General features: G+C 42.9%; 1 protein-coding gene across 1 annotated transcript in view; it reads left to right on the top strand.

Annotated features, from left to right (window-relative positions):
* Nucleotides 1-17,180, top strand: part of LOC126252791 (putative aldehyde dehydrogenase DhaS) — a 196,872-nt gene that overhangs the window by 117,162 nt on the left and 62,530 nt on the right. The window contains exon 6 of the mRNA XM_049953727.1: nt 9,604-9,701. Coding sequence (XP_049809684.1) covers nt 9,604-9,701 — 98 coding nt within the window. The remainder of the gene's footprint in view (nt 1-9,603; nt 9,702-17,180) is intronic.

Below are 17,180 nucleotides of genomic sequence, written 5' to 3'. Positions count from 1 at the left end.
CAGGAACTGCTCTACTGTTGCCTGCGCCATTAACTCCCCACGTATGCCATCCACCTGGTGCATCTGGACTCCCAGCAATGGCCATCCTGCCAGGTGGCCTTTGCTGCGGCTGGGTGGCAGTCGTGGGGAGGGACCCTGGTCAGAGTGGGTGGCATCAGGGCAGATGACATGTGATGAAGCTTAGTCCATCATCTCTTGCTGGTGGTGAAACACCAAAGTCTCTAAGCAATCACAAGCTCAATTCAGTGCACAGAAGTATGACCCCAAATCGTTCCTCTCCCTGGCCACACCATGGGAGGAATGTCAGGCTAAGGATGGCAGTGGATCTTATTCGCCCCAGTACCTTTTATGTTCGAGAGCTGATGGGGAATCTGTCATGATGATGAAGCCTCAATTTTTTGTTGAGCATTTAGAGGACAAGTTCAGGGAGGTGGAGGGCTTGTCCAAAATGATATCTGGGTCAGTCTTGATCAAAACCATGATGCCCCACAAGAGCTTAAGTATGGTCCGGGGTATCATATTTCACAGAGACCCTCTTTTGCAGTCTGACGATGAGCTGCGTGCCAATTTAGAGCTGCAAGGTGTACATTTCATCCGGCGTGTCCACTGGGGTCAGAAGGATAATCAGGTTGCCACCGGTGCCTTCATCTTGGCCTTTGAGGGTGATACATTTCCCGAGAAGCTCAAGGTGATGATCTACCAGTGTGATGTAAAGCCCTATATCCCTCTCCCGATGCGGTGCTTTAAGTGCTGGAAGTTCGGCCATATGTTTTCCCGCTGTACTTCCAGCGCCACATGCCGAGATTGCGGACCCCCATCACAACCCCAATACTCCATATACCCCGCCTCCCATCTGTGTCAACTGCAGAGAGCACAATTCGCCTTGCTCGCCTGACTGCAGGATTCTCCAGAAAGAAAGGAAAATCATGGAGTACAAGACCCTGGACCGACTGAACTACACTGAAGCTAAGAGAAAATTTTAACGCATGCATCCTGTGCATATGACATCATCTTATGCCGCTGCTACAACAGTTCTGGCACCATCAGCTCCACCAACCCAGGTCACCTCTCAGAACCGAAAGACTACACCTGCCCCCGTATTGGTGAGGGCACTTCCCTCCCTGTTGCTCCCGCACCACCTACTTCGGGAGCAACACCCCCCCCAATCATCGGGAATTTCAGTCCCCACTTCTGAGCCAGAGAAGCATAAGGCTTCTTTGGCTCCTCTTGCTAGTAAGGGGTCCCTTGCATCACTCTTCTCCCAGATTTCTTCTAGTGGGAAAGACGACACCTGCCAGAGGCTAAAGAGCCCAAAAGCAGCTGGTCGTAATGCTTCACACTCATCCTCAGTCCCGGAGACTGTTGTTGTTGTTGTTGTTGTTGTTGTTGTTGTTGTTATCTTCAGTCCTGAGACTGGTTTGATGCAGCTCTCCATGCTACCCTATCCTGTGCAAGTTTCATCATCTCCCAGTACGTACTGCAACCTACATCCTTCTGAATCTGCTTAGTGTATTCATCTCTTGGTCTCCCTCTACGATTTTTACTCTCCACACTGCCCTCCAATGCTAAATTTGTGATCCCTTGATGCCTCAGAACATGTCCTACCAACCGGTCCCTTCTTTTCGTCAAGTTGTGCCACAAACTCCTCTTCTCCCCAATTCTATTCAATACCTCCTCATTAGATATGTGATCTACCCATCTAATCTTCAGCATTCTTCTATAGCACCACATTTCAAAAGCTTCTATTCTCTTCTTGTCCAAACTATTTATCGTCCATGTTTCACTTCCATACATGGCTACACTCCATACAAATACTTTCAGAAACGACTTCCTGACACTTAAATCTATACTCGATGTTAACAAATTTCTCTTCTTCAGAAACACTTACCTTGCCATTGCCAGTCTACATTTTGTATCTTCTCTACTTCGACCATCATCAGTTATTTTGCTCCCCAAATAGCGAAACTCCTTTACTACTTTAAGTGTCTCATTTCCTAATCTAATTCCCTCAGCATCACCTGACTTAATTCGACTACATTCCATTATCCTCATTTTGCTTTTGTTGATGTTCATCTAATATCCTCCTTTCAAGACAATGTCCATTCCATTCAACTGCTCTTCCAAGTCCTTTGCTGTCTCTGACAGAATTACAATGTCATCGGCAAACCTCAAAGTTTTTATTTCTCCTCCATGGATTTTAATACCTACTCCGAATTTTTCTTTTGTTTCCTTCACTGCATGCTCAATATACAGATTGAATAACATCGGGGAAAGGCTACAACACTGTCTCACTCCCTTCCCAACCACTGCTTCCCTTTCATGTCCCTCGACTCTTATAACTGCCATCTGGTTTCTGTACAAATTGTAAATAGCCTTTCGCTCCATGTATTTTACCCCTGCCACCTTTAGAATTTGGAAGAGAGTATTCCAGTCAACATTGTCAAAAGCTTTCTCTGAGTCTACAAATGCTAGGAACATAGGTTTGCCTTTCCTTAATCTTTCTTGTAAGATAAGTCGTAGGGTCAGTATTGCCTCACGTGTTCCAATATTTCTACGAAATCCAAACTGATCTTCCCCGATGTCGGCTTCTACCATTCGTCTGTAAAGAATTCGTGTTAGTATTTTGCAGCTGTCACTTATTAAAATGATAGTTCGGTAATTTTCACATCTGTCAACACCTGCTTTCTTAGGGATTGATATTATTATATTCTTCTTGAAGTCTGAGGGTACTTTGCCTGTCTCATACATCTTCCTCACCAGATGGTAGAGTTTTGTCAGGACTGGCTCTTCCGAGGCCGTCAGTAGTTCTAATGAAATGTTGTCTACTCCCGGGGCCTTGTTTCGATTCAGGTCTTTCAGTGCTCTGTCAAACTCTTCACGCAGTATCATATCTCCCATTTCATCTTCATCTACATCCTCTTCCATTTCCGTAATATTGTCCTCAAGTACATCGCCCTTGTATAGACCCTCTATATACTCCTTCAACCTTTCTGCTTTCCCTTCTTTGCTTAGAACTGGGTTTCTATCTGAGCTCTTGATATTCATACAAGTGGTTCTCTTTTCTCCAAAGGTCTCTTTAATTTTCCTGTAGGCAGTATCTATCTTACCCCTCGTGAGATAAGCCTCTACATCCTTACATTTGTCCTGTAGCCATCCCTGCTTAGCCATTTTGCACTTCCTGTCGATCTCGTTTTTGAGACGTTTGTATTCCTTTTTGCCTGCTTCATTTACTGCATTTTTATATTTTCTCCTTTCATCAATTAAATTCAATATGTCTTCTGTTACCCAAGGATTTCTACTAGTCCTCGTCTTTTTACCTACTTGATCCTCTGCTGCCTTCACTACTTCATCCCTCAGAGCTACCCATTCTTCTTCTACTGTACTTCCTTGCCCCACTTATGTCAATTGTTCCCTTATGCTCTCCCTGAAACTCTGTACAACCTATGGTTTAGTCATTTTATCTAGGTCCCATCTCCTTAAATTCCCACCTTTTTGCAGTTTCTTCAATTTCAATCTGCAGTTCATAACCAATAGATTGTGGTCAGAGTCCACATCTGCCCCTGGAAATGTCTTACAATTTAAAACCTGGTTCCTAAATGTCTGTCTTACCATTATATAATCTATCTGATACCTTTTAGTATCTCCGGGATTCTTCCATGTATACAACCTTCTTTTATGATTCTTGAACCAAGTGTTAGTTATGATTAAGTTATGCTCTGTGCAAAATTGTACCAGACGGCTTCCTCTTTCATTTCTTAGCCCCAATCCATATTCACCTACTATGTTTCCTTCTCTCCCTTTTCTGACACTTGAATTCCAGTCACCCATTACTATTAAATTTTCGTCTCCCTTCACTATCTGAATAATTTCTTTTATCTCATCATACATTTCATCAATTTCTTCATCATCTGCAGAGCTAGTTGGCATATAAACTTGTACTACTGTAGTAGGCGTGGGCTTCATGTCTATCTTGGCCACAATAATGCGTTCACTATGCTGTTTGTAGTAGCTTACCCGCATGCCTGTTTTTTTATTCATTATTAAACCTACTCCTGCATTACCTCTATTTGATTTTGTATTTATAACCCTGTATTCACCTGACCAAAAGTCTTGTTCCTCCTGCCACCGAACTTCACTAATTCCCACTATATCTAACTTTAACCTATCCATTTCCCTTTTTAAATTTTCTTATCTACCTGCTCGATTAAGGGATCTGACATTCCACGCTCCGATCTGTAGAACGCCAGTTTTCTTTCTCCTGATAACAACATCCTGTTGAGTAGTCCCCGCCCGGAGATCCAAATGGGGGACTATTTTACCTCCGGAATATTTTACCCAAGAGGACGCCATCATCATTTAATCATACAGTAAAGCTGCATGCCCTCGGGAAAAATTACGGCTCTAGTTTCCCCTTGCTTTCAGCCGTTCGCAGTACCAGCACAGCAAGGCCATTTTGGTTATTGTTACAAGGCCAGGTCAGTCAATCATCCAGACTGTTGCCCCTGCAACTACTGAAAAGGCTGCTGCCCCTCTTCAGGAACCACATGTTTGTCTGGCCTCTCAGCAGATACCCCTCCGTTGTGGTTGCACCTACGGTACGGCCATCTGTATCGCTGAGGCACGCAAGCCTCCCCACCAACGGCAAGGTCCATGGTTCATGGGGGGACTGAGTCAGTGAAATCCACCCAACCAGGGAAACCCAAGGAGCAGCGACAGAAATCCAATAAGAAAACCCCTAAGATCAAGGAAATTGCGGTGGCACCCACACCACCACTAACTGCAAGCTCTGCGGCTGAGGATGGGGATGGAGATTTTGGTGTCCGCTGAGGACTTAGATCTCGCCAGACCCTCAAACACAATGGATATAGACTGCTCAGGCAATAAATCTGTGGCAGCAGGTGACTCTGAGGCGTAAACTGCCTCATTGAATGTTCCATGCCGTCCCAGTCTCATGATGTCATCCTCCAGTGGAAATTCTGCGGTTTTTTCCACCACCTGGCTGAGCTATGGCAACTGTTAAGCTTTACACATGCTATCTGCATTGCCCTCCAGGAAACCTGGTTCCCAGCAATGCGGACCCCTGCCCTCCGCGGCTATAAGGGATATTACAGGAACCGTAGCGACTATAATCGAGTGTCAGGTGGAGTTTGCGTTTATGTCCTAAACTCGGTCTGTAGTGAACATGTGTCCCTTCAAACCCCTCTTGAAGCTGTGACTGTCAGAATAAGGACAACACAGGAAATAATTGTCTGCAATGTATATTTTGCAAAAACAGACATAATGTCTGCAGGTATACCGTAATCACTTGTTATGCAATATTACTTATAATCTGTCTTGAGTGCAAAATATTTATTCACATGACCGGTTTCAGTTCCTCTAGAACCATCTTCAGATCTGCAATTTTGATTACAGGAGTAACCGGTCCACACTCAACAACCTTCATATGCTGCAATGTATATCTTCCTCCAGATGGTGCAGTAACCCTGAATGTATTAGCTGCACTGATTGTTCAACTCCCTAAATCTTTCCTAATTCTGGGAGATTTTAATGCCCATAACCCTTGTTACTGGCCGAGGCAGAGATGTCAAAACTTTACTGTCGCAATTCGACCTCTGCCTCTTAAATACTGGGGCTGCCACACATTTCAGTGTGGCTCATGATAGTTACTCAGCCATTGATTTATCAATTTGCAGCCCAAGACTTCTCTGATCTATCCACTGGAGAGCATGTGATGACCTGTGTGGTAGTGACCACTTCCCCATCTTCCTGTCACTGCCCCAACATCAGGCACATGGACACCTGCCCAGATGTGCTTTGAACAAGGTGGACTGGGGAACTTCCACCTCTGTTGTCACTGCTCAATCTCTCCCACACGGTAACATCAATTTGATGGTTGAGCATGTGACTAACACAATTGTTTCTGCGGTAGAAAACATGATCCCTCGCTCTTTAGGATACCCGTGGCGTAAGGCAGTGCCTTGGTGGTCACCGGAAGTCACTGAAGCAATTAAGAAGCGTCAGCGAGCTCTACAGTGGCATAAGCGGCACCCTTCCCTGGAGTATCTCATAGCCTTTAAAAGGTTCCATACCCGTGTTTGCTACCTTATCAAAAAACAGAAGAAGGAGTGTTGGGAGAGATATGTCTCCACCGTTGGGTGCCACACGTCACCTCCCCAAGTCTGGGCAAAGATCAAACGTCTTTTTGGGTACCAGGCCCCAACAGCTGTCCCCGGTGTTACCATAAATGGTGAGTTATGTACCGACACAAACACAATTGCTGAGCACTTTGCTCTCGAGCCACTGCATCAGAGAATTACCCCCCAGCCTTTCGCACACTCAAATGGTGTTGGGAAGGGAACGTCCTCTCATTCACTACACACTGCAGTGAATCCTATAATGCCCCATTCACAGAGCAGGAGCTCCTCAGTGCCCTTGCACATTGCCCCGACACAGCTCCTGGGCCTGATCGCATCCACAGCCAGATGATTAAACATCTCTCATCTGACTACAAGTGACATCTTCTCGTCATCTTCAACCTGCTCTGGAGCGATTGTGTCTTTCCATCGCAATGACAGGAGAGCACCATCATTCCGGTGCTCAAACCCGGTAAAAACCCACTTGATGTGAATAGCTATTGGCCCCATCAGCCTCACCAACGTTCTCTGTAAGCTGCAGGAACGTATGGTATGTCAGCGGTTGGGATTGGTCCTGGAGTCACGTGGCTTGCTGGCTCCATATCAGGGTGGCTTTTGCCAGGGTCGCTCTACCACTGATAATCTTGTGTCCCTCGAGTCTGCCATCCGAACAGCCTTGTCCAGACAGCAACACCTGATTGCCGTCTTTTTTGACTTGCGTAAAGCATATGACATGATTTGGTGACATCATATCCTTGCCACATTGTATGAGTGGGGTCACCGGGGACCACTCCCAATTTTTGTGCTAAACTTCCTGTCGCTCCGTACTTTCCATGTCCAAGTTGGTGACTCCCATAGTTCCATCCATATCCAGGAGAATGGAGTCCCACAGGGCTCTGTATTGAGTGTCTCTCTATTTTTAGTGGCCATTAACAGTCTAGCAGCAGCTGTTGGACCCTCCATCTCACCTTCAATGTATGCAGACGGCTTCTGCATTTCGTACTGTTGCTGCAGTATTGTTGTTGCTGAGCGGCGCCTCCAGGGAGTCATCAGCAAGGTGCAGCATGGGCTCTAGCCCATTTCTTCCAGTTTCCAGCTGCAAATATGTGTGTCATGCACTTCTGTCGGCGTCGTACCGTTCATCCGGAACCCGCACTTTACCTTAATGAAGATCCACTCACTGTAGTGGAGACATATCAATTCCCAGGACTGGTTTTCGACACTCAATTGACTTGGCTCCCTCATCTTCGTCAGCTTAAGCAGAAGTGCTGGCAGCACCTCAATGCCCTCCGTTGCCTGAGCAACACCAATTGGGGTGCAGATCGCTGTACACTGCTGCAGCTCTACAGAGCCCTTGTCCAATCTAAAATTGACTATGGGAGTGTGGTTTATGGTTCAGCAGTGCCTTCAGCATTGCATTTATTCAACCCTATGCACCACTGTGGGGTTCGATTAGCGACAGGAGCTTTCACGATGAGTCCAGTGACCAGCATACTGGTGGAGGCTGGTGTCCCTCCAATGCAGATCAGACATGCCCAACTGTTCGCCACTTACACAGCACACATTCATAGTTCCCCTGAGCATCCGAATTACCATCTCCTTTTACTGACTGCGGCAGTCCATCTCCCGCATTGGCGGGCCAGATTGGGGCTAACGATTGTGGTTTATGTGCGGTCCCTTCTCTCCAAACTGGAGTCCTTCCCTTTACCACCTCTACTTGCAGTCTGTTCACTTATGGCTCCATTGTGTAAGCTTTGGCTGCAGCTTCGTATGGACCTTTTGTGTGGCCCTAAGGACTCCGTTAACCCCATCGCTCTCTGCTGTCACTTCTTCTCGATTCTTGACATGTTCCTGCTCTCTGAAGTGGTTTAAACCGACAGCTCAGTGGCTAATGGTCACGTAGACTTTGCATATGTTCATGGAGGACATATGGAGCAGCACTCCATGCCAGTTGGCTGCAGTGTTTTCACTGTGGAGCTGGCGGCCATATCTCGTGCTGTTGAGTACATCTGCTCATGCCCCGGCGGGTCATTTCTCCGTGTACTGACTCATTGAGCAGCCTACAAGCTATCGACCAGTGCTACCCTCACCACCCTCTGGTAGTGTACATTCAGGAGTCCATCTATGCCCTGGAACAGTCCTGCCGTTCTGTAGTGTTTGTGTGGACCCCAGGACACATCAGAATTCCCAGCAACGAACTTGCCGACAGGCTAGCCAAACAGGCGATGCAGAAACTGCTTCTGGAGATAGGCATCTCTGAAGCTGACCCACGTTATGCCTTCCACTGCAGGGTTTTCTGGCTTTGGGAGACGGAATGGCATAACAGAATGCACAACAAACTGCATGCCATTAAGGAGACTATGAATGTGTGGAAGTCTTCCATGCAGGCCTCTCGCAGGGAATCAGTTGTCCTCTGTCAGCTTCGCATTGGCCATACATGGCTAATGCATGATTACCTACTCTCCATCTCTTGCTGGACTGTCCACTTTTAGCCACTCTGCGGTAGACTTTTAACTTTCCCCGCACCCTGCCTTCGATGTCGGGCAATAATGTCTCCACAACAGCTTTAGTTTTATGTTTTATCTATGAGATTGGGTTTTATACTACAATGTAGGTTTTAGCGCATGTCCTTCGTCCCTCTGTGTCTTCCACCCTAGTGCTTTAGGGTGGAGGCTTTAATGTGTTGCAGAGTGGCTGACTTTCCCATTTTATTCTCATGGTTGGCCAGCCACTGTAATCTGCTTTCATGTTTTACTATCTTCTGTTTCTAGTGTCTCTCTGTTGTTTTCTTGTCATCTTTTGTTCCTTTTAGTGTTCGTTGCCTTCCCTTCGTTCTTGTGGCTTTTCCTTTCTTTCCGTTTTGTGTTATATGTTTTGTCCGTTTTATTCTCACACTTGTGACATTGTTTTATTAGGAACACGGGACTGATGACCTCGTAGTTTGGTCCCTTCTCCCGCCTTTAAACCAACCAACCAACCAACCTGTGTCCTTACTACTATTTATATTATGCAAAATACATTATTTAAATCATGACATATTAGCAATGCATGATTTGAGTTTCTTTATAATTTCTTTAAGTTTGAACCATTTTTGACGACAATCGGAAAAGTCAGTAACTTTCAAGGTTTCAAATAACATTAAATAATGTTATGATCCAGTATCTCAGCTTGCAATTATTTCCTAAGTAAATTGTGCAGTTATGAAGTAAAAAAAGCGAAAGCATATCAACAAAAACAAATTGTACAAAAAATGGAAATGGTGTTTGATTGTTTCTGTTTGCGTTTTACATTCATTTCTTTAGTGATAACAATATACTGTGGACCCACTAATAATTTTTGTGTTAAAACTTGCCTCTGCTTTGGTCTTTTCTGAAGGTGTTATGATAGCTCTGTAAAGTAATTTGTTTTTAGGGTATTTATCTGTAACTGGTAATATAAAGTTAGTTATAACCCTTTGGTTTTTTCACAGTGGTTGATTCAAAATCAACAATGGTTGTATTTGACAGTGCTGACCTAAATTCTGCTGTGGAAGAGGCTATAAAAGCATCATGGTTTTATCAGGGCCAGGTAACTACTTATATGCAATATTAAGCAATATGTGTGTCTTCAGTGTTTTTTAGTTTAGACCTGATTTGCTGTTTATATATTCAAGTATGTTTGTTCACTTTTTGTTCCTGTTATATGCTTACAAGCAAGTTCCTGTTGAAAGTTGTTTGTATCGTGATATTGTAACTGCTCTCTCTCTCTCTCTCTCTCTCTCTCTCTCTCTCTCTCTCTCTCTCTCTCTGTATGTGTGTGTGTGTGTGTGTGTGTGTGTGTGTGTGTGTGTGTGTGTGTGTGTGTGTAATTGATTTAGACCAAAAAAGAAACATACCACAGAAAAAGTTATAATCATTGTTGGCCTTAAAGTGAGTATTACAAAACAGTATATAAAAAATTTAACTATTTGTAAGCACTCTGAGCTCTGTTTTCTTCTAAAGCAATTACATATGAAGTTAGACAGAATGGGAAGGATAAGGTCTGGTTAACACAGGAGACTGAAGTGTATCGAGGAAGATATCTTGTATGGCCACAGAGTGGTGTAGGTCTTTCTGTTTGATGCCATCTTTGCAGTTCATGTGTCAGTTTTGATAGTTATTTAATTGAAACAATTACTCCTTTGGTCTTGAGAGCCACATACCACATATTTCTTCCATAGAAATACCTGAGGTGGTTACTGTGTATTCAATTCAGGATCTTTCAGCTGTGACTGGCAGTGCTAATCCTTATACCACAGAACACCACATAATTGTGAGGCAAACCGCCAATAATGTGAAATCCTCCTGTCTGTAATCAGAAAAATGAAACTCAAATGTTGCGAATAAAAATAAAGCACTGGAAGAGTAAACCTAAAACAACATGGTGAATTTTTATACAGAAAACAAATAACTACAGCACTGCTAATAAAATGGAATCACCACATCATGGAAGTGTGGTAGAAATGACAAGACTGGCCAACAAATTCAGTGGTTATTTCCTGTCATTGTCTGCAAACATTCCAGCTGCTAATAAGCAACCAAATAAGGATACATTGGATTTACTGACCTGGGTTCATCACCAACAGCCATTAGTTAAAATAGTATAACCTCTAATAAAACTGCAAAAATTATTACATTGCTGCAAACCAGTAGTACTTTAGGCTATAATGGTGTTTCCTAAAGAGTAGTAAAATCATATTCTGGACCTACAGTTCCAGACTTGAGATATTTTTGTAATCATTACCTGTTTCATTAAAAATTTAAATATGCCATAGTAACAAAAATACTAATGAATATAGAGATAGGACACTCATCTGTAATTAGATACCCATTTCACTCCTTCCATTCTTATCAAAACATTTTCAAAAAAGCAGCCAACAATGGAATATGGAGTCATTTTTCTGAGCAATATTTGTTAACTGCCTATCAATTTGGCATGTATAAAGTTTTCTGTATAGAGAAAGCTGTATATAACCCTGCATTCGAAGTTGCATAGGGGGTAACAAAAATGTGATGCTGCTGTGATATTCTGTGACTTTGTCAAAGTCTTTGATTGTGTATCCCATAGAATTGTGTTCAGGAAACTAAAATGTTACGCCAATATTAACATCCCACTAGCATAGGTGTGATTTAACTTCCATCACACTTAGCAGAGGTTCTAATTGACAAACTGACCTTCAAGAAAAATGCTAGATTCAGTAATTTGGAACATAAAATATGGAGCCCTATGAGGTTTCTATTCTGGCAGTTCATAATAAACCAGAATGTGTTTAATGTAACTGAGGAAGCAGCAGCTATTTTCAAAGTGCTGGTAGCAGCTCGACATGTCTCCTATACGTCAAATCAAGTGATTTGAAAATTGTATGTAACGAGATGAATAAATCACATATCACTATTTTAAATCTAACATGAGTAAGTGCAAGTAGAATGATGCTCTGCAGTGGAGAATATAGTATTATGAAAATTTCTGTCAGATTAAAACTGTGTACCAGACCGGGACTTGAACCCAGAATCTCATCTTTTGCAGGCAATGCCTCCTTACTGCGTGAGCTGTGTGGGCACAGCTAATGACTACCCATCCTCAACCCCACCCCCCCTTCTCCATTCCTTGCAGGAAGTTTCATGGCAATGTACAGTCTGTTGTGGACCGAAAAATTCACTCTGGAAATAATCTTCTAGACTGTGACAAAGCCATTTCCCTTCTCTGCAGTGCCCTTCATTTAGGAGTGCTACTCGTGTAAGGTATGCAGGAGAACTTCTGCAAAGTTTGGTAAACAGGAAAGAGGTACTGATGAAAGCTGTGAGGACACAAAGCTAAATACCTTGGTAGAAGTGTTGCAACAAGGTAGTGGTTCAATTTGTACCTAAAAGAAAGAAGACAGTTGTATTGAATAGTCAGAGAAGGAGTATGGGCATCATCAGAATGGGGTACTGTCACATGCAGAGTGCCTCAGGGTTCAGTTCTGCCTCCCCCCCCCCTCCCCCCCTTTTTATTCTTTTTATTAATGGTCTACCTCTTAATTCAGAATATTGTAAATTCACCATCTTTGATAATGAAACTATAGTACTTACTGATAATTCATTAGAGAAACTTAACGTGTCAGTTAATAAGATTTTTATGGATATTGTCAACTGGTTTAATACAAGAGATCTTTCTGCTAATTACAGTAAAATAAACTTTATTCAGTGTCACAAAGCCTCTAAAGATGAAGAAATAGAGAAAAACCAGGTGACCATCAGACAGTTGGGGTGGATACTTCAAAATATCTGGGCTTCCATTTTGACAGGAATCTAAACTGGGAAAATCAAATCCTGGATCTTTGCTAAAGACTGTGTTCTGCACTGTACACTTTTTACACCATTTGCTATTACAGAAATATGGAAACACTTAAATCAGCTTATTATCATTATTTTCATGCCATTATGGCATCTGGAATCATGTTTTAGAGAAATCAGCCACAGCCTAGAAATGTGCTGTGTGCACAGAAGGATCTCACATGGAGATCACCCTAAAGCCTCAAGCAGAAACACTTTTAAGGAACTTTAAATCCTCACATTCACTGCACAATATTCAGGGTGTTGGAGGAGGAATAGTCAATATTCAGGGATATGACATGAATGATAATTTGAAGATTTTTCCAAGATAGAGCACGTTTAATGTAAATTATTATTTATTTTCTATATTATTCTGAACATTGTCAGATTTACACATGTATAACAGTTACAAAAACATTAAAAATGCTTCTTGCACAGTTTCAGTTGAAAAACACTCTGGTGAGCAGTCTATGATCAGGAATTTGGTGTGTCAGAAAGTGCCGTGGTATTCTTCAACAGTAGCAGGGGCACTACTATCACAGAAGCTGTAAACATATACTATATCTGCATATTCTTTATTAGTGTAGATGTGTGGCATTTTAAGTAGTGTGTGGATGAACAAAGTAAACCATTGCTACCCTATGATACACTCTTAATTCCTCGCACTACATCACTCACAACACATCGTATACAACTGGCTAGTTTAGTGGTAGAAACACATCACAAGCAAAGAGGTTGAAAGCAATGAGGTAGGTTTGGCTAGAACATAATGTCAAAGAGGCTGGGTGGGTAAGACACATACATGCGAGCTACTAGCCCAAGAATGTATGACATTAAATGTGCTATGTCTCGGTAACCATTCAGAACAGGTCGTACATTCATACAAAGCTTTTTGCTTCAAATAAGGATTCCTGTCATATCCCTGAAAATTGACCATTTGTACTGTGACACCCTGTATATTCTCCCAGGCAGTGTGTATGTGTGTATCATAGTCACAATACTAAAAGAAAAGACAGTATCCACTATCAGCATGCAAAACTGAGTATGGTACAATAAGGAGTCCGTTTCACAGGCAGTAAGATTTTTAATGCCCTCCCTTCACAGATTAAGTGTTTAGTTTAGTGGATGAGGATCTCTTTTAAAAAAAATTAAGCAGTTTCTATTGCAATGGTCATTTTACGCTATAGAAGAGTCCCTGAAACACAGTGTGTAGTATCCATGCACCTGTAACATTCATATGCATTTCCAGGTACGTATTTGCTTGCATATCTATTTATTATTGTAAACATAACAGAGGGAAACATTCCACGTGGAAAAAATATATCTAAAAAGAAAGATGATGAGACTTACCAAACAAAAGCGCTGGCAGGTCGATAGACACACAAACAAACACAAATATACACACAAAATTCAAGCTTTCGCAACAAACTGTTGCCTCATCAGGAAAGAGGGAAGGAGAGGGAAAGACGAAAGGATGTGGGTTTTAAGGGAGAGGGTAAGGAGTCATTCCAATCCCGGGAGCGGAAAGACTTACCTTAGGGGGAAAAAAGGACAGGTATACACTCGCACACACACACATATCCATCCACACATACAGACACAAGCAGACATATGTTCAGAACATGTTCTATCATACGCAGTCTATTATTTGGTTCTTGTTGATCATTATCAAAGAAAGCAGCAGTGTAACTAACAACAAGTAGCAGTCACTTGCCATTGTTTCGCTAATGAGACAATTCCTCTCTTTTTTTAATTGTAAGCAGCGGTAGCGCGCACAAAAGCAAGCCATGCCGCGGGCGGTGACAGGCCGTAAACACGCACTATCAGAATGCGACAATCAATGCATGACGCAGTACAGTAATGCATTTTCAGCTTAGAGTGACGTAAACACCTATAACAAAGAAAACGGCACTTATCAGATCAAAGCAAAATAAGCAATCGATTCAAACCAGACGAAGCACGCAAGAAAGGAAGGGTATCCGTATAAATATGGACGGAGCGCCTGACGCATAGCAATGGCTACCTGGTAAAGCTTAACTGCTAAGCTTACGACTCGAACCAAACTATTGAAGCTATATCGTCTTTCATTCGACCTAAATTGTGTCTCATATTAAAATGGACCAACTTTGTTTAGATTTGAAGGTGTGGCCTAAAACTTTTCTCTCTCCTTGAATTTCGAGTCTCAAATTTCAGGTGCGGCTTAGATTCGGGAATTTTTTTTTCCCTTGATTTCGAGTCTCATTTTTCAGATGCGGCTTAGATTCGAGTGCGGCTTAGATTCGAGTACATACGGTATTCAAATAGATTATTTGGTAAGAGCATTGCCTGGAAAAGGCAAGGTTACAAGTTTGAGTTCCAGTCTGGAACACAGTTTTTATCTGCCAGGAAGTTTTAAGCACAAGTAGTTTACAGCTATTTAGCAATAGTCAATTAGTCATGCAGGTATGCAATCTATGTTAGTGTAAAACTTCCTGGCAGATTAAAACTGTGTGCCGGACCGAGACTCGAACTCGGGACCTTTGCCTTTGGTGGGCAAGTGCTAGAGCACTTGTCCGCAAAAGGCAAAGGTCCTGAATTCAAGTCTTGGTCCGGCACACAGTTTTAATCTGCCAGGAAGTTTCATATCAGCGCACACTCTGCTGCAGGGGAAAAATATCATTATGTTCCACTTCCCTGTAGGTATTCATGATGTGATATACAGAATATGAATGAATGGATACATGAATTAATTTTAGAAATATTCATTGCTTTCTTTAATGAGAGTAGAAATTTGATAATACAATGCACGAATTAGTATTACTGTTATTTATAAGCAGAATTTTTCCAAAGTCTGACTGTTTGATGACTTTGTGACATAATTGCATTACATATCCCCAAAGTTGCTGAGTTAGTAATAAGTTTGTGCTTCCAGCATTTTAATAGAAAAGAAATATCAGTGAAAGTTATGGAGAGTTTTAAAATTCATTCATTTATGTTCTGAAACTCAATTGTGACTATACACAAGGATGTGGAACAAGTTCACAAGTACAATATGAAGCCAACAATTGATTATTATTAAACTGCTAATGACAATTTTTGTTTTCTTATGCTAAATTTAATATAATAAAATTAACAGGAATGCAAAACTGTGAAACTCTTCAATAGCTTCTTCTTATCTTCTCGTGATAGCTTAATGTCTACATAAGCCACATCCATATTTATCATGGACCAGCCATAAGAATGAAGACCTATTTAAAATGATCATCACAAATTGTCATGCACTTCATTCTCATCTGCCACTACATCTATACTCTGCAAACCATTGTGTAGTGCATGGCAGAGGGTTTGTCTTATTGTACCAGTTATTAGGTGTTCCACCCATTCCATACACATATGTCCCCCTGCAGGTCTGGGGGTTAAAATAGGCCTGAGGTATTCCTGCCTGTCATAAGAGGTGACTAAAAGGAGTCTCACATGTTTCGGCCTTTATGTGATGGTCCCCTGTAGGGTTTGATCTCCATTTTTCAAAATTTTTCCTGAAGACTGAGCCAGTTGGGGAAGGGCACCTTACATGGTACATTGTGTCCATCGTGCACTGAGATCTTTAGCCCACTTCCTCATCGTCGGATTGCAGTCCCGCCCATTCTCCATCTCTTGAGCAAGGACACCTTCCTGCGTGCATTTTCCACCGTGCACTATGCAGTGTCACTTTCTATGCTGAGATGACCATGGACTTCTCTGTACCTCATATCCAGTTCGGTAGCCAGGCTGTTGTGGTGGGGCCGCCACGCACCCTGTTGGTTGTAGCCCCCTGACAACACAGGGATCACTGTGCTCATGCCTGCGCCGTTAACTCGCGATGTATGACACGGAGTAGATGTCCGTCACCCTGGGGCATCGAGACTCACGGCAATCGCCATCCTGCCAGGTGGCCTTTGCTATGGCTGGGTGGCACCCGTGGGGAGGGCCACTGCCGAAGTGGATGGCATCAGGGCGAATGACATGTCATGAAGCGTAGTATGTCATCATTTGCTGGTGGTCCTCCACCAGAAGTCTCTAAGTGGGCAAAGTCTAACTTTAATGCTGAGAAATATGACCCAAAGTCATTCCTCTCCATCGGAGGAACCCCAGGCTAAGGATGGCAGTGAAGCTTATTCATCCCGGTACATCGTATGTATGAGAGTTGATGGGGAATCTTTCATGTCCATGAAGCCTCAATTTTTTGTGGAGAATTTGGAGGACAAGTTTGGGGAGGTAGAGAGCTTGTCCAAAATGTGCTCTGGGTCAGTTTTGATAAAAACAGCATCCTCTGCCCAGTCACAGGCATTACTCACTTGTGGCAAGTTGGGGGATGTTTCCGTTACCATCATGCCTCATAGGAGTTTAAATATGGTCCAGGGTATTATATTCCACAGGGACCTTCTTTTGCAGTCTGACGATGAGCTGCATGCCAATTTTGAGTGGTGAGGTGTTCATTTCGTCCAGCATGTCCTTTCGGGTCCGAGGCATAACCAGGTTGCCACTGGTGCCTTCATCTTGGCCTTCGAGGGTGACACATTGCCCGAGAAGGTCAAGGTGATGGTCTACCTCTGTGTCATCAAGCCATATATCCCTCCTCCGATGTGGTGCTTTAAGTGCTGGAAGTTTGGCCATATGTCTTCGCGCTGTACTTCCAGCCCACCTGCCGAGATTGTGGATGTCCATTGCATTCCAATACTCCATGTGCCCCACCTCC

Source organism: Schistocerca nitens, chromosome 4 (assembly GCF_023898315.1).
Source record: "Schistocerca nitens isolate TAMUIC-IGC-003100 chromosome 4, iqSchNite1.1, whole genome shotgun sequence".
In the NCBI taxonomy this organism is placed as follows: domain Eukaryota; kingdom Metazoa; phylum Arthropoda; class Insecta; order Orthoptera; family Acrididae; genus Schistocerca; species Schistocerca nitens.
The sequence above is the reverse complement of the archived record's forward strand: the minus strand, read 5'-3'. Positions and strand labels throughout refer to the sequence as shown.